General features: G+C 43.0%; 1 protein-coding gene across 6 annotated transcripts in view; it reads right to left on the reverse strand.

Moving 5' to 3' along the window:
• NTAQ1 (N-terminal glutamine amidase 1) overlaps positions 1-23,555 on the reverse strand; it is a gene marked incomplete at its 3' end in the record, with an annotated part of 166,756 nt that overhangs the window by 117,174 nt on the left and 26,027 nt on the right. The window contains exon 6 of one of the 6 annotated variants that reach the window (XM_082601594.1): positions 20,894-21,176. The exons of the other annotated variants lie outside the window; for them this stretch is intronic. Within the exon in view, the coding sequence (XP_082457720.1) occupies positions 21,142-21,176 (35 nt within the window). Of the gene's footprint in view, positions 1-20,893; positions 21,177-23,555 lie in introns of those variants that run through there. 6 annotated transcript variants of the gene reach the window in all.

Here is a 23,555-nt window from a genome sequence, read left to right on the forward strand (position 1 = left end):
AACCGATAAAATGTAGTCCTAAAATAACTTGCAATGAAAAAAGTCTGGCTCTGGACTCTTTAAAAACATTCGCACAAATTTTTAATCCAATTTTAAATTTGAAAAGGCAAAAATTATCATGGGGTCCTGTGCACGCAGACATGAGTTCGCGGGTCGATATGGCTGGGGCCCCTCCTGGCATGCTGATCTGTCAACACGGCCTCTGGCTCCACTGCAGAAAGCTGCATGCTGCCCCTCGGCCAGGTGCCTGTTGTGATTTGGGTGCCAAGCCCTCCGAAGGGGAATTTCAGGTCCTCAAAATGCAGCCTGGACAAGCTAGGCTTGCTCTCCATGTTTATATAACCATCCCAGCTCCAAAAACAAGAGATGCCGGTACTGTGTAATTACAGGCTTGCAGGCCTGTCACTGGGGAGAGAAAACATGGGTTATAGCTCCATCTGCCTGTGGGATCCAAACTCTGTCTGGAAGCCTAAGAAAGCTCCATGAAAAGATCCATGAAATAGCACCACCATTCAAAACATCCTTCTTTATTAAATAAACAGAATTTGGCTGCCCCAAAACTGAGCATGGCTGTAGCATTGTAAATGATATCATCTCATCTGGGTAGCATTTTGTTAAAACTGAGAGGCTCCTATAAAGTTCCTAGCCACAAAACCCACCCCTCAAACATGTTCTTTAATCAAGAACAGCAAGAAAAAGAGTTCAACTTGAGAAGTATCAAAAAAAAAAGTTCATTAATCCACACTATGCATCAGGATTCCAGATATCGAAATCTTGTTTCTCTCTCTTTTTTTTTTTTTTTTTGCAGTACGTGGGCCTCTTACTGTTGTGGCCTCTCCCGTTGCGGAGCACAGGCTCCAAATGCGCAGGCTCAGCGGCCATGGCTCACGGGCCCAGCCACTCCGCATGTTGCATCTTCCCGGACCGGGGCAAGAACCTGAGTCCCGTGCATTGGCAGGCGGACTCTCAACCACTGCGCCACCAGGGAAGCCCTCTTGTTTCTCTTTTACACACTAAATTGTGAGCTCGTGTTCACTGTTCCCATGGGGGGTTGATGGTCCCAGCTTTCAATTCTACTGCATTTCATCAATCCTAAGATTAACATTCTTTTCATTTTTCATATCTTTGAACTCAGGCTGCATCTTACAACCCACGGCATCTTAGATATAATGAAACACAGACTCATGATTGAAACACATGTAGCCCATCAAGTCTACTTTTAAATCTCTCCCTGGTCAGCCCCTCTCCTTCTGCACTGCCTTCCCCCTGACTAAGACCCTCAGCATCGCTTGCCTGGAAATTTACAAGAGGTGCTTAACTTGTCTCCCCATCTCCAGCCTGAACCCCTCCAACATAACTACTTTGCTACCCAAGAGATCTTTGTAGAACACATTATCTAATCATAGCCCTTCCCTGTTTATAATCATTCAACAGATAATTGTCGAATCTGAATAATAGGTAAATGAAGATTCTTTTTGCCACTTCTTCTGATTTTAGGTAGGTGTCTTAGTCTCAGGCTGCCATAACAAAATAACACAGTCTTTAACAACAAAAATTAATTTTTTCACATTTCCAGAGCCTGGAAGGTCCGAGATCAAGGTCTGGTAGGGTCCAGTTTCTGGTGAGTGTTCTCTTCCAGACTTGCAGACACCCATCTTCTCACTGTGGCCTCGGATGACAGACACTTGACCTCATTTAATCTTAGTTTCCTCCTAAAGACCCTATCTCCGAATACAGTCATGTTGGGGGTTAGGGCTTCAACATGTGAATTTAAAGGTGGGGACACAATTCAGCCCATAGCAGTAGGTTTGAAAACATACATAATAAAATTTGTAATGCATCACCCAGACTATTAACAATGGCTACCTCGGAATGGGGGGAACGGGGATGGGGGAGCGTGATTTCGATGGACCAAGAAGAGAGCAGTGAAAGGGGACTTTCACTCTTTTTTAAAAAAAATAAATAAATTTATTTATTATTCATTTATTTATTTATTTTTGGCTACGTTGGGTCTTCGTTGCTGCGCATGGGCTTTCTCTAGCTGTGGCGAGCAGGGGCTACTCTTCCTTGGGGTGCACAGGCTTCTCATTGCGGTGGCTTCTCGTTGCAGAGCACGGGCTCTAGGCGCACAGGCTTCAGTAGTTGTGGCACGTGGGCTCCGTAGTTGTGGCTCATGGTCTCTAGAGCACAGGCTCAGTAGTTGTGGTGCATGGGCTTAGTTGCTCCGCGGCATGTGGGATCTTCCCGGACCAGGGCTCAAACCCGTGTCCCCTGCATTGGCAGGCGGATTCTTAACCACTGCGCCACCAGGGAAGCCCTGGACTAACTTTTAATTCACATCATTTGCTTTGGAAACTTGCGGCATCCCACTGAGGGGTGAATCAGATATTAGAAACAGGTGAATTGACATCATTTATCTGCACTATAAAGATATGAGGCAAAACCAAAGAAGTTTTCGAAGGCTACGCCAGAGAGAACTCACAAAAGAGAGGGCTGAGATAAGCAAGGGCAGCATGCCAGACGTCCTACTTTATTATAAACTCCAGATCAGGAGCAAACCCCTCAGCCTGACAACCTGCACTGGGCTGGATATTTTCCATTGGCTGCTCCAGATCCACTCCCCACTCCTCTCCATCTTCTTTGTCACCTGAAAGGCTGACCCGAGCGAACAGCATCTGTGGATCCCTCGCCTGTGGCTTCTACTTAGATCCGGCCAATGGAAGGAAGACAGAGATCGGGAGGCGGAGGCAGGGTGGAAGGCAGATTATTTATTCCTGCCAACACCTCATTGTTGTAACTAATTACCACAACCCTAGAGGTGTAAAGCAACACAAATGTATTATTTTACGGTTCTGTAGGTCCCAAGTCTAGAATGGGTTGGCAGCACTGGTCCCTCCTGGAGGCTCTAAGGGAGAATCCACTCCTTTGCCTTTTCCAGTGTCCAGAGGCTGCCTGCTTTCCTAGGCTCTTAGCCCCACATCTCCCTGACCTCTGCTTCCACCGTCGCACTTCCTTTTCTGTCTCTGAGTGTCCATCCTCCACCCTAAAAGGGATGCCTGGTCCCAACGGCACTCTGATCCTGTCTAGCTCATTCTCCACACAGCAGCAAATCAGATCATGTCACTTGTCTATTTAGCACCCTTTGGTGGGTTTCCACCTCACTTAGAATAAAACCTAACTTCTTACCAAGGGCTGGTAAGGCCCTCCGTGATCTGTCCCGCCTATCTTTCTAGCCTCACCTCACCCCACTCTCCTTGTTATACTCCAGCCACACTCACTCTCTGTCAAGCCCTTGAACTTGTCAAGTTATTTCCCCACCGCAAAGCCTTTGTATTGTTTCTTCTTCCTAGGCTCTTTCTTATCATCAGGGCTTAAATGGCACCTACTCAAGGAAGCCTTCCTTTAGTTCCCCATGCGAAGTAGGGTCTGACCTTCCTCCCCCACCCCAACTCCATTATTCTATATTTCAACCCTTCGATTATTTCCTTGGTGGAGCCTATTACAATTTGTAATGATTTCACTTGCTTGTCTTTTTAAAAATATTTATTTATCTAGCTGGGCCGGGTCTTAGTTGCAGCACGCAGGATCTCCATTGTCACGTGTGGGATCTTCGTTCTGGCATGCAGGCTCTTTAGTTGCGGCATGCGGGATCTAGTTCCCTGACCAGAGATTGAACCCAGGCCCCCTGCATTGGGAGTGTGGAGTCTTAACCACTGGACCACCGGGGAAGTCCCTGTTTCTTTTCTCATGTATTCTCTACTAGATTGTAAATCCATGAGCACAAGGATTATGTCTTACCTAATACTGTATCCCTAACATCTCTGAGTGTGACAAAGCAGAGACCCTTAATGTAATATTTGTTGTGTGTGGTACACGGCCATTTCTTAGACTCTAAGAAGCAATGGTTAATAAAGCCAAAATTGTAGACTTTATTGCTGTGTGAGCCAGTTTCCTTTACTTGTTTACGAACTCTCTAACCTGACCAGCTGATGCCATCATTGTATCTCCAGCCCCACTATAATGTTGCAGGTAATAAATACATTAAATAAAAATCCTTACCATCACTATTCAATTCACTCGATTCAACAGCTACTTAGAAGCACTATGCACTGTGTATCTTACAAGGACAAGAGTGAGTGTCATCATCTACTTGTTTTTTGTTGGGTTTTTTTTTTCAAGTTTAAATAATTTTTATTTAAGCACTGATTTTACAAAATGTGATAGATAGCTCAAAAGGTGAACTAAATTTACAGCTTACTTTGTTCACGTAAACTGCCTTCAAAATACATTGGAGCTAGATGTGTATATAAGATTTTACATGTGTTTTGGAAGAAATCACACAGAAGCAGCTGCCTTTTTCAATAAAAACTTGGCCAGTTTCACATCTCTTTTGGTCAGTCCACCACAGTCATGTGATGTGAGAATTACCTGGACCTTGTTGTACACATTGAACCACTCCATGTGATGATTCATCTTCTCTGTAGGGCAACTCAGGACATAAAGCCAAATGCCTTGGATGGTTCCTTCTCCTTCTCAGACTTGGCTTCCTCACATGGGAGGAAGGGGGTGGACCAGGGATGTGTGTGACCCACTGTGTGACTCGATGACCACCATAAGGAGATAAGTGCTGTGTTCCCTGATTAAACTTTTTGAAAGAGAACTTTTTTTTTTACTTTCTTTTTTTTGCGGTACGCGGGCCTCTCACTGTTGTGGCCTCTCCCGTTGCGGAGCACAGGCTCCGGACGCGCAGGCTCAGCGGCCATGGCTCATGGGCCCAGCCGCTCCGCGGCATGTGGGATCTTCCCGGACCGGGGCACGAACCCGTGTCCCCTGCGTCGGCAGGCGGACTCTCAACCACTGCGCCAGCAGGGAGGCCCAAGAGAACTCTTTGTAGATGGCATCTCTCTCACTTAATTCCCACCATCCTGCTGCTTTAAGGTCACGTGTAACTTGGTGCCTCTCCTCTGCTATCAACCAGTGCGCACCTGCGGACTTAATGGCCACAGAGCAGAGTGCTCATCTTCACCAGCATCGAGCTATGTTACGTTGCGTCCATTGAAGAGCTCCGAGCTGACAGGTGGGCTCGTGGCCACGAGGCCCTGGTTCCTGCCTCTCAGGGCAGCGAGCCCTGTTGTTTTGTTGTTGTCGCGGCTGTTGTTTTTCTGGCCGCGCCATGGGGCACGCGTGATCTTAGTTCCCCGACCAGGGATCGAACACGGGCCGCTGCATTGGGAGCATGGAGTCTTAACCACTGGGCCACCAGGGAAGCCCCCTGTCATCATCTACTGGTAATGAAGAATACTATTATTTTACTTACACGTGTAAGTAACAGCAGGAATCAGTTACGATGCCTATTATGGGCCAGAAACCGTGATAAGTTTATTACATACATCATCTCATTTAATCTTCAAAACAGCCCTACTACGGTATAGCATACCAACTAAGAACATAGGTTCTAGAATTATATTGATTTGGGTTCAAATGCCAGGTTTGCTACTCTTGCAAAGTTCCTTAACTTCTCTGTGCTTCCATTGCTTCATGGGTAAAATGGGGGTAATAGTAATAGCCACATCTTGTTAGGGTCGTTGAGAGAATTAAGTGAGATCATGTATGTGAATGTGCTTAGTTCAGAGCCTGGCACATAGAAAGCATTCTATAGATGCCAGCTGCTGCTTCTTAACTTGCTCTTCTGGGGGACACTGTATGCCCTACAGCATCACACGATGCGACCAGCACACAGGGAGACTGCGTTAGCCAGGCTGAGTTCCTGCCCTTTCGAAGCACACCACCCGAGACAGCTGTGAGCACACACTCAGAATTCAGAAGAGAGCAACGTGTTCCTCCAAATGGCTGTGTTCGTTTCATAGGCCAAGCCCAGTAAACCCATGTTCTTATTTCCTTTTCCACCAAAATAGCTATCTCTGCTCCCTGAAGAGGCCTTGGATTATTATAGCTCCCTAAATGCCCTGAAATTCTCAGGAGAGAAGGAATGTTCTTTTTTTTTTTTAAAGCAGGCACAGCTTGGAGCTAGAAGACAAAAGGTTAAATTATCTTAAGCTACAACAATGTAACTCATTTCCTGTTTTTCTCAACTGTCTAGACGCAGATCTCATAAGCATTAGCCATGAATCCCACCATCAGGTTAAAAATAGAAGGTTTAAATATGAAACGTTCTTGGGGGGAAAGATTGTAGGTTTCTACCTTCACCCGCAAAATGACTACTTTGAAACGGGATATTTTGTCTTTGTTGTTAGTTTTTCCATAAGTTCTGTTGAGCTGTATTTCGATAAGCAGGAGTAGAGAACACCTTTTTTCTAAAGAATATATCTGCCCCTGTTGAAGCAAATGTAATTTTCCCCATAGATTTTAAAAGCCATCTGAAGACATACCTTATAGCAGCTTCTCTTAATAAGGAATGTGGTCACACTTACTTTAAAAATTTCATGTTATTGTGCAGACCAACATTAAGTCCCAAATAAATTTATACAACAAAAATTGCATATAAATTTGACGTTTTCTTCTTCTTTTATATCTTCTGCTCCTATAAAGTTTCTCTGATATTTTGTTTATAAAATATAATTTTTCTGGAAAACATATTTTTTTAAAAAACTCCTTTAATCATCCCTGAGCAGTGTTACACAAGTGTGGGGGGGGATCTACCGTGACAAGTTTCCCAAATTCACTGGACCACAGAGCCCTTTTATCCTGATGAGCCTACTAACACCTCCCAAAACAGTACCCCATGGAATACCAGTTTAGGAAACATGAATTGGATACCTCTATGATTTTTTTTTTCTGTTTTCAGAATTCTCTGAGGTTAGGTCTCTTCTCTAATAACCTCAGCTATGTGAATCATAACGTAAAACTGAAAGTAGGGTTTCCCTGGTGGCGCCGTGGTTGAGAGTCCGCCTGCCGATGCAGAGGGCGTGGGTTCGTGCCCCGGTCCGGGAGGATCCCACGTGCCGCGGAGCAGCTGGGCCCGTGAGCCATGGCCGCTGAGCCTGCGCGTCCGGAGCCTGTGCTCCGCAACGGGAGAGGTCGCAGTGGTGAGAGGCCCAAGAACAGCAAAAAAAAAATCAAAACTGAAAGTAAACAAGTACTACTGACTGTTTATTTCAAGTAAACAAGCAATACTGTAATGTTCTCCTTATTTGGGGGAGACGAATTGAAGCGTACCTTGCACATACTCATGCATTTACTTTAGAATGAAAATATTCATTAAAGCTTTTCATATTTATACAGATTCATACTGAAATAAATGTAGATGTGTGTGTGTTTAGTATACATACACATATTTCCTAGCTCTGTCCACTGAGAGGACCTAGAAACAATGACACCCTAGTAGCAATGAGCACACCCACCACCAAGATCGTGGTTTCTAAATCCATTCTCCAACAGAAGGAACTAGTGCTTTTCGGAAAAAAGGTTGATCACAGGGTTGGAGCAAGGAAAATGCAAGATGAGCTTAGAAAAAGAAGGAAGTGCCATAACGTAAGAAGGTACAAACAAATGATAGAGCATGTTGAAAGGATATGGGAGTCAACCTGATTATGTTCCTAGTGGCCAAAGTTGGAACAATTTGAGCAACAAAATTAATAATGATAGTATTAGATTATAACCCATAAAATAAAATGTGTATAAGCTCATTCTAATATAAATTAGTGGGGGAGAAGGAACAACTCTTCCCTAGAGAGGAATTCCAATTAATAAACATAGGCATGGGGCTTCCCTGGTGGCGCAGTGGTTGAGAGTCTGCCTGCCAATGCAGGGGACGAGGGTTCATGCCCCGGTCCAGGAAGATCCCACATGCTGCGGAGCGGCTGGGCCCGTGAGCCATGGCTGCTGAGCCTGCGCGTCCGAAGCCTGTGCTCCGCAGTGGGAGAGGCCACAACAGTGAGAGGCCCACGTATCACTAAATAAATAAATAAATAAATAAATAAAAGAAACATAGGCATGAAGGAAGTAGAAAATCTCCAGTCAGCAAATACCACATTAGTAACTGCTGCTGGCAAGAATCCTCCATAGATGCTAGAACGAGTGTGCAAAAGTACGAAAAACAGGATATATTCGTTGTCTCAAAGTATCTCCCCAAGGTATTTGTTAGCTACAAAAGGTAAAACAGTAACTTAAAATGGAGAAACCTGACAAGTACCACTTTACCAAGAGGTCAAGGTTAGCAACACCAGTTATAAAATACATTGGCGTCATGTACCTCCTGATATGGTACATGGTAGAAGATGTAACATTACTTCTGAGGTATCCTTGCTGAAACTGCATTACCTCAGTTTAATCAAAGAAAACACAGACAAACCCAAATTGAAGGACATTCCACAAAGTAACTGATAAGTTCTTTTCAAAAGTGTTGAGATCATGAAACACAATAAAAATCTACATTAGAGAAGACTAAGCTAGTCTCGTCTCATAAATTCACTGGATCGCTATAGGAAATTGGAAAGTTAAACAGGAAAACAAGCAATTTCAAGTAAGATCTGTAATTCAGTTAATCGTATTATATCAATCTTAATTTCCTGGTTTTGATCATCATACTGTGGTTAGTTAAGATGTTAACATTAGGGAAAGCTAGTGAAGCATATATAGGAATTCTCTATACTATTTTTGTAACTTTTCTTTAAGTCTAAAATTAGTTCCAAATTTTTAAAAGTTAAAAATAAGTTCATTAGCCAACTATTTATAACTCGGTTCCTGTGCATATCAATGATATTAATAACATTAATAGTAATAATAATGTGATAAAAATTTTTTTAAACTTTCAATTTCTGATCACCTTTAATGTACCAGGAGTTGTAGTAGGAGCTTGTATGTGTTCCTTCCTCTGTGTGGGTGTGTTTTCTTTTAACCTTTACAACACAAGATCATAAAGCTAAGCAACATGACCAAAGTAATTTTGCTGGTAAACAGCAAGAGATATGACATCAACTTTTGCTATAGCCTAGTAGAGAGGATGAAAGTAAATTACTTACTGTTTGAAAGAGGCTAAATAGCAACCTAAACTTATAGGCAATGCTGAAGATCTGTGCTACACTATTTCTGTTTCTTGTTCATTTGTCTAAGACTTGAAGGCATGTCAACAATGCAGAAATTCAAGAATATAAATTAATTAACAACATGCATGAATAATGTCCTCTTTACTCTCTGAAATTTTGTCTATAAAATTCCTCAGGGTTGCATGCATGCTTTGGAAGACTTTGCCAAGTACTTTCTCACACAATGGTTTTATTTAATGCTCACAACCACTAAATGAGATAGGTTTCATTTTTGCCATTTTACAAACAAAAAGAAAAGTAAATCTCAAGGAGGCTGAGAGATTTTTCTTTTCCCCACACATCCCTCCACCCAATAGCCAACAAACCCAGTCATTTTTGTCCACTGAAATTAAGGTCAACTAACATCCAAGTTGTCCTTGAATGAGAAAATAAGTAATGAAAGTACAGGGTTGGTGGCTGGCAAGAGGGCAGGCATATAGGAAGGAGGAAGACATTTTGGCTAATTAATAGTTAAAAATATGCTTCTAAACTCAGCTCCACCACTTCCTGTGACCTGGACAAGTTATTTGTTCTGCCTCCTTCTCCTCAACTGAAAAAAAAAAGAATTTCAGTAAGTGTAGTGGGGTGTCCCCCTGAATTCATGTCCATTCACAACTTCAGAACTTGACCTTGTTTGGAAATAGAGTCATTTAAGATGCAACTAGTTTATTTAAGATGAGGTCATACTTGGAGGTTCCTCAAAAAACTAAACATAGAACTACCATATGACCCAACAATCCCACTCCTGGGCATATACCCAGAGAAAACCATAATTCAAAAAGATACATGCACCCCAATGTTCATTGCAGCACTATTTACAATACCCAGGACATGGAAGCAACCTAAATGTCCGTCAACAGAAGAGTGGATAAAGAAGAAGTGGTACATACATACAATGGAATATTACTCAGCCATCAAAAGGAACAAAATGGCGACATTTGCAGAGACATGGAGAGACCCAGAGACTGTCATACAGAGTGAAGTAAGTCACAAAGAGAAAAACAGATATCGTATAATATTGCTTATATGTGGAATCTAGAAAAATGGTACAGATGAACTTATTTGCAAAGCAGAAATAGAGACACAGATGTAGAGAACAAACTTATGAATACCGGGGGTGGAGGGAGATTAACTGTGAGATTGGGATTGACATATATACACTACTATGTATAAAACAGATAACTAATGAGACCCTACTATATAGCACAGGGAACTCTACTCAGTGCTCTGTGGTGACCTAAATGGGAAGAAAATCCAAAAAAGAGGGGATATACGTATACGTGTAACTGATTCACTTTGCTGTACAGCAGAAACTAACACAACATTGTAAAGCAACTATACTCCAATAAAAATTAATTTTAAAAAAACCAACAAAGAAAACAGTAAGATTTGCTCATCATAAACTATATAAAAAAAAAAGATGAGGTCATACTGGAGTAGGGTGGCCCTTAACCCAAAATGGCTAGTCTACTTAGAAGAAGAGGAAGCAGAAACACACAGGGAGAGGACAATGTGACTCTGGAGACAGAAAACTAGAATGATGCATCTACAAGCCAAGGAATGTAACCACAAGAAGCTAGAAAAGCCAACAAAGGATTCTCCCCTACCGGTTTCAGAGGGAGCGTGGCCCTGATGACACCTTGATTTCAGACTTCAAGCTTCCAGAACTGTTAGAATTTGTGTCTGTTATTTTAAGCCACTGAGTTTGTGATACTTTGTTATGCATGCAGCCCTAGTAAATGTATACAATTGCTTTAACAAGGCTAAGTTTACAAAAAGGTCGTGTTTCTGCCCTCTGAAAGTTTGCATTACTAAATAAAGAGTCAACATAGGTACACTTTTAAGTATCTGTGCTAGTTATTCACCATTTACACACACTCTCCTCCATTCCCTACCCTTCTGTGTGGCCTGGAGGGGCTGATTCTGAAGGACTGCAATGTCCAGGCTCCTTTGACCTTAGCTTCTGGTTGGGTTTGGCCAAAGGGTGACAACAACTGGGAACTGGAGGAAAGGATATGGAAGGTTGGATATTTCCTGCTCTCTCCCTGCCTCAGTGTTCTGGCAATGTCTTCATCTCTCTACTACTACAGCTCCTGCTGGGCCCCCTGCCCAACTCACAACTGCCATCTGCAGCTCTGAGATCCATGATACAAGTTCCTCCCCTGCTCCTTCAGGCCTTGGTGTGGAACAGCTTCCCTCTGCTGTCAGTCCCTGAGATCCTCAACACCCCTATTGGTTCCTTTTATCCCCGCCTATTATGGGCTGCTTGCTTCTATCCCCCCACCGAATTTCATATGTTGAAGCTCTAACCCACAATGTGATGGTATTTGGAGGTGGGACATTTGGGAGGTAATTAGGTGTAGATTAGGTCATGAGGGTGGGGTCCCCATAGTGGGATAAGTGCCCTTTTAAGCAGAGAAAGAAAGACCAGAGGGACTTCCCTGGTGGTCCAGTGGGTAAGACTCCACGCTCCCAATGCAGGGGTTCCGGGTTTGATCCCTGGTCAGGGAACTAGATCCCACATGCACGCTGCAACTAAGAGTCTGCATGCCGCAACTAAGAAGTCTGCAAGCTGCAACTAAAAGATACTGCATGCCGCAACGAAGATCCCATGTGCCGCAACTAAGACCCGGCACGACCAAAATAAATAAATAAGTATTTTTTAAAAAAAGAGAGAGAGGGAGACCAGAGCTTTCATCTGCCTCCATGCGAGGAGAAAGAGGGCAGTCATCTGCAAGCCAGGAAAAGAGCCCTCACCAAGGCTCTGGTCTTAGACTTCCCAGCCTCCAGAACTGTGAGAAATAAACATCTGTACTTTCAGCCACTTAATCTATGATATTTTTATAGAAGCTCAAGCTAAGACACTGACTCACCTGGGTTAACAGTCCCTTCATTAAATTGTCTTCAAAATCCTGGAGGAGTGTACCTTAGATTTTCCTTCCAAGACCCTGACTAACAGATCGGCCATAATGTAAAACCAAACAGATAAAAACCTGGTCAATGCTGGACTGTGTCAGGGTGACTCATACCTGTAGTTTTCCCTTCTGGGCAATGGAATTTTTTTAATTATTGTATGAGTTACAAGGGTCCATTCAGGTCTATCCAACCTAGAAAACTACCTTTATGAATAACTCGAGAAGTGTTTTAACTCTGGGCTCTAGGAAGACCACAAAATAATGCATTAAAAATGATTATAACATTATAAATCAACTATACGCCAATAAAAAAATTTTTTTAAAGTGACTGGGCCCAACACTCTACAAAATACATGCCCAGTTCTCCTCAAAACTGTCAAGGTCATGAGAAACAAAGAAAGATTGAGAAACTGTCACAGACTAGAGGACACTAAAGAGACACAACAACTAATTCAATGTGGCGGTATCCTAAACTGAACTGTAGAACAGAAAAGGGACATTACCCTATTTTCTGTGTTTCTTGAATGGAGCACTTAGGTTATTGAAATGAACCTTTGGTTTCAACCAGAGTGGGATACGTCTGGGGAGACCCTGAGAAATAGCCCTACAGAGAGCAGCTTCAGATGGAACACAGACTCCTTCAGACATCTGGACGTAAGCCCCAGCCTTTAAGCCCTCATCCCTTTCATCCTCCAAGCTACAAAATGGGTCCATCTCATCAAGTATTAACCCTTAGCAAAGAGCAGTGGGCATGAAGGGTATCTGGGGCCACGGTAAGAATAAGCTCACACGGGCCCTTCAGAGCATGGACAGCATCTCACAGTCTCTTTTACCTCTCCCAATTCCTTGCAGAGGTAGGGCTAGCACACACATTTTTGTTGATGCTGCTAACAGAAAATGAGATTCTACACAGAAACACACATAGCAGGGACTTCTCTCCTATATACACCTGTATTCCCTTTGCCTGGTTAGTGTCTGCATAGTAGGCACTCAATAATCACTTATTTGGTGAATTAATTAGTTTATCAATCAACTGCTGCCCGTTGGCACTGATGACATCTTAAGAAAAGGTGGTACAAGGTCCCCATCCAACAGTCTCAAAGTTTTATTCACATTTTTATGTTTTTTATTTGGACCTCTCCACCTCATTCAAATAGTCACTATATGTCCCAAATATATGTCACAAAAGAAGAATTCCGTGATCTTGTTATTATTTTTCCATTGATTAAAAAATAATAACAATTGATGATTTTTGACAAGGTTGCTAATATCAAAGGGGAAAGAACAGTCTCTTCAACAAATGGTGTTGGGAAAACTAGATATCCAAAAGGAAAAGAATGAAGTTAGAACCTTATCTTACAGCATACACAAAAACTAAAAATGGATTAAAGACTTAAAAATCTAAAACTGTGAAACTCCCAGAAGAAAACACAGGGGAAAAGCTTTATGACATTGGACTTGGCAATGATTTCTTGGATATGACAGCAAAAGCACAGGCAACAAAAGCAAAAGTAGACAAATGGGATTACATCTAACTTTAAAATTTTGTTCATGAAAAGACACAATCAATAGAGTTAAAAGCCAACCTATGAAATGAGAGAAAATGTTTGCAAATCATGAATCTGATAAGGAGTTAATATACAGGATATAAAAAGAACTCCTACAACTCAACAACAAAAAATCAAATAACCTTATTTTAAAATGAGCAAAGGACTTGAATAAACATTTCTCCAAAGATGATATGCAAACAGCCAACAAGCATATGAAAAGATGCTTAACATCACTAATCTTAAGGGAAATGCAAGTCAAAATCATAGAGAGATACCACCTCACACCCATTAGGATGGCTACTATTAAAAAAAAAACAGAAAATAACAAGTGTTGGTGAGAATGAGGAGAAATTGGAACACTTGTGCACTGTTGGTGGGATTGTAAACAGTAAAAAACATGTAAAACACCATAAAAAACAGTTATGGCAGGTCCTCAAAAAATTAAAAATAGAACTACCATGTGACCCAGCAACCTACATCTGGATATATTTTCAAAAGAATTGAAATTTTAAAAAAAAGAATTGAAATCAGGTTCTTGAAGAGGTATTTGCACACCCATGCTTTAACACTATTCACAATAGCCAAAGATGGAAGAAAACCAAATATCAATTGATAGATGAATGAACAAAATATGGTATATACATACAATGGAATATTATTCAGCCTTAAAAAGGAGGGAGATTCTGTCAAGTGCTATACAACATGGATGAACCTCAAGGGCACTATGCTAAGTGAAATAAGCTAGTCACAAAAGAAGACAAATATAGTATGATTCCACTTATATCAGGTATCTAAAGTAGTCAAACTCATAGAAACAATAAATAAATGGTGGCTACCAGGGGCAGGGGAGAGAAAGGAAAAGGGTGTTGTTCTTCAATGGGTAAAAATGTCCATTTTGCAAGATGAAAAGGTTCTACAAATCTATTTCACATCAGTGTGAATATACTTAACACTACTGAACTGTATACTTAAAATGGTTAAGATAGTAAATGTTATGGTTTTTTAAAAAAATAAATTTTGAATTCATTGATATTTTGGGGTTGGGGGGAATGCATATTTCCTTGTTTGAGGCCTGTGCTAAAATCTTTGCCTCCCAAGGTCCATTTCCACACCATCTCTTGACCTCATGGCCATCTCCTTGCTCCTGGTCCCTTGCTTCATTTGTTTACCTCTCACTCATAGCCACTGAACCTGTCTCTTATATTCACTGATCATCTGTCCTTTACCTCTCCCTTTCTTTCTTACCCACAAATCCTACAGGATTTGGTCTTCTAAGTATGCCAGGGAACCCCCTGGAAGCTGAATGTGAATAGCCAGTAATCAACTTATTAAATCAGACCCTTAACAATATTCTGCATTCAAGATATTAATGTCAAGTTTAAAGAGATTGATAAAATACCTAATGCAAAAAGTGTCACATTACAAAAGCACTTTAAAAATTATTCCAAACATGAAGTAGCATTTAAACCCCATTATACTAACAATCTTACGACATTAACTTCCACACATTATCTGGTGGGAATGTAAATTGGTACAAACCTTTAGAAAAGTAACTTGGCAATACGTTTTGAGAATCATAAAAATAAATATCCATGCCCTTTAACCTATTAACCCCATTTCCAGGAATTTGCTCGAAGTATACTATAAAACAAAAAAAAGGCTTATGTATAAAGGATGTTTATTTCCAAGCTATTTATGTAACTGCTGGTGGACATAATCAAAATATGCTTTGTTTTTCTCCCACCATCCCTCCAAAAATTTATCCATTTGAGGGGGAGTGCCAGTAGGAGGAAAAAAGGAGCTTGTCCTTGACTCCAGACGACAACTATTGCAGGACCCTGCCTACTCTGGTCACTCCCAAGTAATGACAGTCTGATGTCACATCAAGTCACAAACATGGTCTTAATAGAGTAATTCAATGTGTCAGGTCATTATATTAACCAACAATTCAGTTTCATCCCAACGTTCTCCTCCCCCTTCCCAGCTAGAGCCAGCAGTTCAGTGAGAGGTGTCGGGGGCGGGGGGGAAGGGGGTCTCATATGCCATTTCTTCTCTCTTCCACTACTTTTTCACATTTCCTCCCCCACTCACCAGCTGCTGTTTTGGATCCTAAGTCAAAGTACCAATGGTGTAGAGGTAAATGGTTACGTCTGGAAATACTTTAATTGGCTTGTGACTGGCACCGTCGTAAGCCGACTTCACGCTCTCCAGGCTTCAAAGCTATAAAAAACTGCCTCTTGCTTGTGCACTTTTCATGGGATCTTTGGAGATCCCCATCTCTGGGGACTGCTCCAGTTTTAATTCTCAGGACAAAGGAGAAGCATTCCCTCCCAGCTGCCACTAACCCCTCTGCCCCGGGCTCCCTGGCAATCCTCTCCATTCAGACGTCATCATTTGATTTCCTCTCACCCTCCCAGAAAGTCTGCTGGGCAGGACTTACAATGACTCCCACTGGGACTGGATAAACTGTATATAGGTATACGATTAAATACTACTAAGCTATAAAAAAGAATAAACTATTGATACGTGCAACAACATGGCTGGAACTCAAGGCTGTTATTTCCGCTGAGTGAAAAAAGCCAATCTCAAAAGGTTACACACTGCATGATTCTACTATGTAACACTCTTCCAATGATAAAATTATAGTGATGGAGAAGAGATTAGTCATTGCCAGGGAATAGGGTCCGCTGGAGGGTCTGACTGCAAAGATGGAGTGTGAGGGAGTTTCTTCCTGGTTATGGGGCAACTATGTATCCTGACTGTGGTGGTAATTACATAAATCTACAAATCTATACATGTGATAAAATTTCATAGTAATACATACACACGTGAATGTAAAAAATGATAAAAACCAAGACAGTGTACCAATGTCAATGTCAATTCCCTAGTTTTGAAAACGCACTATGGTTATGTAAGATGTTATCGTTGGGGAAGGCTGGGTGAAGGGCACACGGGAACTCTCTGTTTTATTTTTGCAACTTCTTGCGAGTCTTAGAGGACTTTTTTTTAATATATTTTTAAAAATAGCTCTAGCCTATTACTCTCTCTCCCAAGTGACTCACATTTGAATCCTAGGAAACACTCTCTCATCCTTTGCCCCAACAAACCCTGGGAGGGCAGAACCGAACACCACCCTCTGTGTTCTGCTGCCGCAGGCCAGTCTAGCCACTTCTCTTTGTCCCCAACAGTAGAAGAAAACATCTCAAGCTCAATATGTGGTCCTGAGGAAGCCCCCATCATACACTTTCAGATAAGGAGGTAGCACCCTGGCCTTTCCCCTGGGGAGGGAGGGAGGAGTCCCAACATGCAAGGTTCTCTCCAATAGCATCTCTCCACCCTCCGCCCATTTCCACAGGCCCACTTGTGTATTCAGTCTGGCTGCAGGGATCCAGGACTTCGACAACAGTTCCATGAGAATTCCCCTGGTGTAGTGGATGCTGTGGTCTCTACCCAGATCTCCCCACAGGACTGAGGCCCTCACTGCCACCCTGAGTCTCTTTGAAAATTGGGCTAAGCTAGCTATCTCACCCAAGGTCATGGTCACTTCCCAGGGGCAATCTGCATCCAATGACTGGTCTGGGTAGAGGTAAAAGGACCCAACCTCCTTGCTCCAATAGGGAACAATTCTGCAAGACCATCTCAGCTCCAGAGCTAGCAGAGGGCCAGCTGAGGCCTTTGCAGGGACTGCATCAAAGTTCAACTATTCCTTCTTCCAGCGCCACTTCCTTTATTGCTCCATAGGTGTTGATCCCCAAAGACTCTTCAATAAACCTCCTGTACAAAAATCTCCATCAGGAGGCTTTTCCGAGGAACCTGACCTGTGACACTTGGTGAATGCCATATGTGATTATCAGTCTCACTCTCACTTTGCAATCTGATATCTATTGAATTGGTGCCTGAGTCAAAATTGAGAAAGGAAAAGCCCCGCTTAACACCATGTTATGCTTATAACAGGAATAACCAAAGAGAAATTTATTAATAAATCATGACAAATCAGCTTCATGGGATGGTAAATAGCCAGTAAAAATTATGAACATTTTGTACCAAAATATTTCAGAAAAATGACCATGATCTAATATTAAGAGAATACAAAACTGATTCTGGATCAAAATAAAAGAAAAAGAAAAAGCAATAAAGGACATCTTGGCAATATTTGGGGAAATCTGAATATAGACAGTGTATTAGATAATATGGTTTGGTCAATATTAACTTCTTGGACATGGTAATAATAGTACTGTGATTAGGCAGAAAACTGGTTTTGTTCTTAGGAAATCCTATTGAGAGAGAAAGAGAAAGAGAGAGAAACTCTTTCCGGTAAAGAGCAAGAACTCACTCCCTGTAGCAATGTTATTCCCATTCCTGTGCTCAATGCTCCCCCTTGTGTACCAAGAGAGCAGAATGCATTCATCAAAATGCATTTTAAAACTCCCCTGCACAGTGGGAAAGCAAAGCTCCAAGACTTCTAGAGAAGGCAATCAAAGTGTGGCACATTTTAATGCACTCTCTCCAAACCCCTAACCAGCAGTGTAGTTCCCATTCCCCAGCTTGCTGTCCATGTGTCAAAATCTGAGCTTCAGTTCTGGTGGAGGGAGAGTGTGGCTGGCCAAGGGGTGGGGAGGAGGGTACCTACAGCCCTGCCTGTGAAGGTCATGGGCTCCAGAGTCAAATAACCTGGGTGCTAAATCCCACCTGGTTCACTTACTAGCTGGGTGACCAATTTGAGCATCAGCTTCCTCATCTGTAAGGCAGGGATGATAGCAGTACCTACCAAAGGGTAACTGGGAGGATTAAATGCCATAATGCAGCCCAAGACATAGCCTAGGGCTTGGTCCATGGTCTAATTAAAGTTCAGTAAGTATTAATCAATTTTTATGATCTACTAACCTCTTCTTGAGAGATCCTTAGAAGTCCTACTGCCTTGTAAAGCACAGTCTGAAAATACTGCCCTGGAGTATCTGATTTGTAGAGCTTACTCTTGGGTGAGAACCCATCTTATGTTTTTCCTACAAAGCTGAGATTACTCATCTCATATTAAAAACAAAAAATAAATTTAAAAAAAAACTCCCCTTACATGCACTGTAAAGGACTATTTCGTTAGGTTTATCTTTCCTCATAAGTGATTTCCAGAAAAAGTATTTTTTTAGTTCTCCACCAATTTTTCTGCTCGCTGCTGTGCCTCCTCTGGGTCTTCTGCTTTTGACCCTCTCACCATGGTCTCCTTCGAGGCAAGTCGCCCTCAGGGCCCAGGCCAGGATGCCTGGAGACTCTAATCCTCGCTCCAATGTTGTGCGCCCACCTGCCTTTGCCTCCGCCTTCCTCTCGCTCCGTCTCTTCCTTTCAACAAATCCTCACTGAGCAGCTGTCTGTGAAAGACGCTGTTCTTGTTGATCTTGGTTACAAAATGATCGGGATCATAGTTTCTGTCTTTTATTAGTTTATACTGGAGTCTAACTGGCCAGCCTCTAGTAGGAAAGCCAGACATGTAAAAAGACTCAGGGAGTTGTTACAGCAGATACAAAACAGGGTTAGCAGAAAATAACATCAGGAGCCCACTGGGTTTAGGACAGCTGAATTAAAATCCTAGATTTCCTACAGACTGGATTTGTAAGCTTGAAGAAGTGAAATAACCTCTCTGGGCCTAGCTAGTATCATCTGTCAACAGCCTTAGGCTGGGTTCCCCCAAAGCAGACCTTGAGACGGGGGATCCCAGGAAGCACCAGCAAGGAGTGGGGAAGTGAGTCAGGAGAGGCAAGGAAGCAGGTTGCTGAGCAGGTGTTGAGTGGCTAGCAGGGGCTCGACCCTGCTGGGGACCCCTGGGAGAGGGTGCAGCACCCCACTCAGAGCTCTACCCTTTGAGGAGAAAAAAAGCAGAAGCATTTATCCACCAGCTCCAGCACATCAGCAGCTGAAGGCTGCTCTGGGCGTGTTAAGTCCTCCCTGCTTCCAGCCGGCCTGAGCCAGGGCCAAGTGCATTAGGACCAGGGAAAGCCCTTCACGGACGCACAAGGGCTTCACTCAGGTGAGGAAGAGTAAGGGGAGATGGGCACTATAGAGGAGGGAGGGATTGACAGCATCTGCTACACCTTCTAGAAGAACTGTATTGGCGGATAAACGCGAGACTCGGGAAGCCCTGAGCAGAGTATGTGGCGGATGCATTAAACGCACCCGAATGTACAAGTACGATGAAGCATCTCCTCTACGCACCCCTGCATGATACAGCATCTTAAGCATGCTCTTATCTCCTGCTTCCTCATCAACCTTCAACTGGTGTGAGCCCGACCAAATCCTCAAAACAAAATCTCCCAGACCCATCCTTCCTCCCATTTCCATGACGGCCTCCATAGTCCTGACCCCCATCTGTTTGCATGCGGAGGCCTCTTCCCTCTGGTCTCCCCTCTGCCAGCCCCCACCTGACAACCACAGTTCAAGGACACCCTACAAAATGCTAGTTTCCCTACATCTCTCCCCTGTTTAAGAGCTTGCCCCTGTGGCCCCTTTTTTTCCTACAAGATTAAGCCCTGAATCTCATCTTGAGGTTCGAGGCTCTCATGCAGTAAAGACACCCCACATTCCAAAGACAGGCCACCCCATTACTTCCTTAGGCTCTCACTTCTATAATCCACCCAGCATCTCAGTCCCGAGACCAGCTTGAGAAGCAGTGCCCTAACTTCACCTTTGGATTTATTCCAATGTGACTGGACTGTCATCTTAGGGGACAGTAATTCTGGAGTCAGACCCAGGTTCAGATCACGTTCGTCTGAGCAGTAACTGTGCTCCTTTGGAAACATTGTCCACAGCTGTTTCCTCATCTGAGAAACAGAGATAATAATAATCCCTACTTCATAAGGCTGTTGTAAGGATTAATCTTTTCTTTTTTTAAAATAAATTTATTTATTTATTTAATTTTGGCTGTGTTGGGTCTTCGTTGCTGCACGCAGGCTTTCTCTAGTTGCGGGGAGCGGGGGCTACTGTTGTGGTGCACGGGCTTCTCATTGCGGTGGCTTCTCTTGTTGCGGAGCACAGGCTCTAGGCACGTGGGCTTCAGTAGTTGTGGTGCACGGGCTTAGTTGCTCCGCGGCATGTGGGATCTTCCCAGACCAGGGCTCGAACCCATGTCCCCTGCATTGGCAGGTGGATTCTTAACTACTGCGCCACCAGAGAAGTCCAAGGATTAATCATTTTATACACAATCAGTAGCTTTGACCAGTGCCTGCTACAAAATGAGCGCCCAATAAATGTTGGCTATCATTATGGGTTCCCGCAAGGGGTAATTTTAAGATTAAGAGAAATCAAGAGACACCTATTAAGAAGGTTTTCTCTCTGCATAGCTCATGCTTCCTGAGCCTCCCTGCACCCAAACTGCAGCTCAAAGCCATATAAGGCACCGAAACACCCTTCACCAGTGCACAAACAGCTCGTCAGCCAGTCATTTAAACGTCTCACCTTTATTCACAGCAGCCAAATCAAAGGTTAGAACAGCTGGACAAAAGGCTTAGAGCAGTACAATAGAAAAACAATTTGGGGAATTCTTCCGCGTTCCTCAGTCTCTCGTCCCGAGAACACTGCCGGCAATCTCTGTAAGTGTGTGTCACACATCCCGGCTTCTTGTGCAGCTGGCCAATGCAGCTTTCACTACAGACAGCATCTGAGGCTGTACCTGTTAAAAGCTGTGTTTGTTTATTTAGAAAAAAAGTCATGTGGGTAAATGTGTGAGGGAAGGTGTGGTTTATACATTTTTTATTTTTAATGAGTAATATATTCACAGGGCTCACGACTCTTAAAAACACAAAGGGAGGGGCTTCCCTGGTGGCGCAGTGGTTGAGAGTCCGCCTGCCGATGCAGGGGACACGGGTTCGTGCCCCAGTCTGGGAAGATCCCACATGCCGCGGAGCGGCTGGGCCCGTGAGCCATGGCCGCTGAGCCTGCGTGTCCGGAGCCTGTGCTCCGCAACGGGAGAGGCCACAACAGTGAGAGGCCTGCGTACTGCAAAAAAAAAAAAAAAAAAACACAAAGGGATATATGTTTCCCTCCCTCCTCTGACAACAGCCACCCAGTTCTCCTGTCCAGAGGCCACTAACATTACCAGTTTGTTTTGGATGTTGGATATTCTTTCAGATATTCTGCACAAATAATTTTTCTCTTTTAATACACTTTTTTTTTTTTTTTTGGCGGTACGCAGGCCTCTCACTGTTGTAGCCTCTCCCGTTGTGGAGCACAGGCTCCGGACGCCCAGGCTCAACGGCCATGGCTCACAGGCCCAGCCGCTCTGCAGCATGTGGGATCTTCCCGGACCAGGGCACGAACCCGTGTCCCCTGCATCGGCAGGCGGACACTCAACCACTGCGCCACCAGGGAAGCCCCTTTTAATATACTTTTTCACTTGCTTTTTAAATTTAATTTTACTAAATATCTAATACATGCAAAAGAATATAACATAAGCTTAAGATAAAGAATAAAAACACCACTACTCAGCTTAAGAAACATAACCTTCCTCATTTGTTTTCATAGCTTCATAATGTTTTCTTCCATAGCTATATTATAATTCATTTCATCAGTTCCCAGTGGGTGAGCCAGTAGGTGGTTTCCAATGTTTTGTTGTTACACTGAGTAACCTTGTTTATCCATCATCTTACATATGTGCAGTATATCTGTAAGATAAATTCCTAGAAGGGGAATTACTAAGCCAAAGGTATGCGCATAGGTCATTTTTACAAATAAATTATCTCGATTACCTGCCATAGAGTTTGAAACAAATTGATTTTTTGATTTTTGAAAATTTCCAAGATGCCTAGAAGTTTAATAAGTGGCAACATCATTTAAGTGACAGAGCTAAGAGGATGGGAAAGCCAAAGGGTCTTTAAAATGACATTGTTTTTTAAAGGATGCGCTAAATATCTTTTTTGTTTCACCCTGAGGTAATCATATAAAACAAGTCCTGGCTTCTCCTTCAATACTCAGTAAAGAGTCCAAGTATATACTTTATTCTGGTTTAATTCCCATAAGGATTGATACTGTTCAGAACTGACCAAAATAATTATTTCCCGTAATGAGGTAATTATGTAATCAAGTTCAGCAACACTTCTTTGTAATTTTGTTTACTTAAAAATGCCTAATGCGGGGCTTCCCTGGTGGCTCAGTAGTTAAGAATCCGCCTGCCAATGCAGGGGACATGGGTTCGAGCCCTGGTCTGGGAAGATCCCACATGCCGCGGAGCAACGCAGCCCGGGCGCCAGAACTACTGAGCCTGTTCTAGAGCCCACGACCCACAACTACTGAAGCCCTCACACCTGGAGCCTGTGCTCCACAAGAGAAGCCATCGCAATGAGAAGCCCGCGCACCTCAATGAAGAGTAGCCCCCGCTCGCTGCAACTAGAGAAAGCCCGCGGGCAGCAACGAAGACCCAACACAGTCAAAAATAAAAAATAAAAATTTTTAATTAAAAAAAAATGCCTAATGCCTTAGATATTTAAGAAGTACATCTTGCATTCCAAGTTTTGAAATAAAAATCCCTGTGATATATTTCTCTTGACATTCAATAGCATCAGGAACAAGCAGGATGACTATTAAAGTATCTATCTGGAAATACAACCACTGTCAGATTATAGGAAACTATGAAATGGAATGTCACAGCCTCTGGAATTTGGCATTGGAGATTCATGTAAATAAGTACAGTGAGTTAAAGTGACTCACTCAAAGCCAACATTACTTCTAATCACGAATCCACTTACAGCAAAAGAAGTAAGTCAGTGAAGCGGTGCCCCCAGGATTCTCTGGTTTTACAGTGCTCCCTATAACCCAGAAGTAGCTGATCTTCTGGATGGTAGAATAAATGACCTATTGAAGGCTGAGGCACAGTACCAGCTGGGAGACACCACCTGGTGATACTGAGGTCCTGTCCTAAAGAATGCAGTAAGCCATGACGGTGCTGCCAGAATTCACGGGTCCAGGCACCAAGGGAGAGTAGCGAAGCATCTCTGGCTGCTACACCCAATCACCCTGCTCTCCAAATGTTTGCTTCCCTTCTCTGTGACTTTGAATCAAATCCT

The sequence above is a fragment of the Mesoplodon mirus genome (assembly GCF_964341445.2).
Source record: "Mesoplodon mirus genome assembly, chromosome: 16".
NCBI classification, from domain to species: Eukaryota; Metazoa; Chordata; class Mammalia; order Artiodactyla; family Ziphiidae; genus Mesoplodon; species Mesoplodon mirus.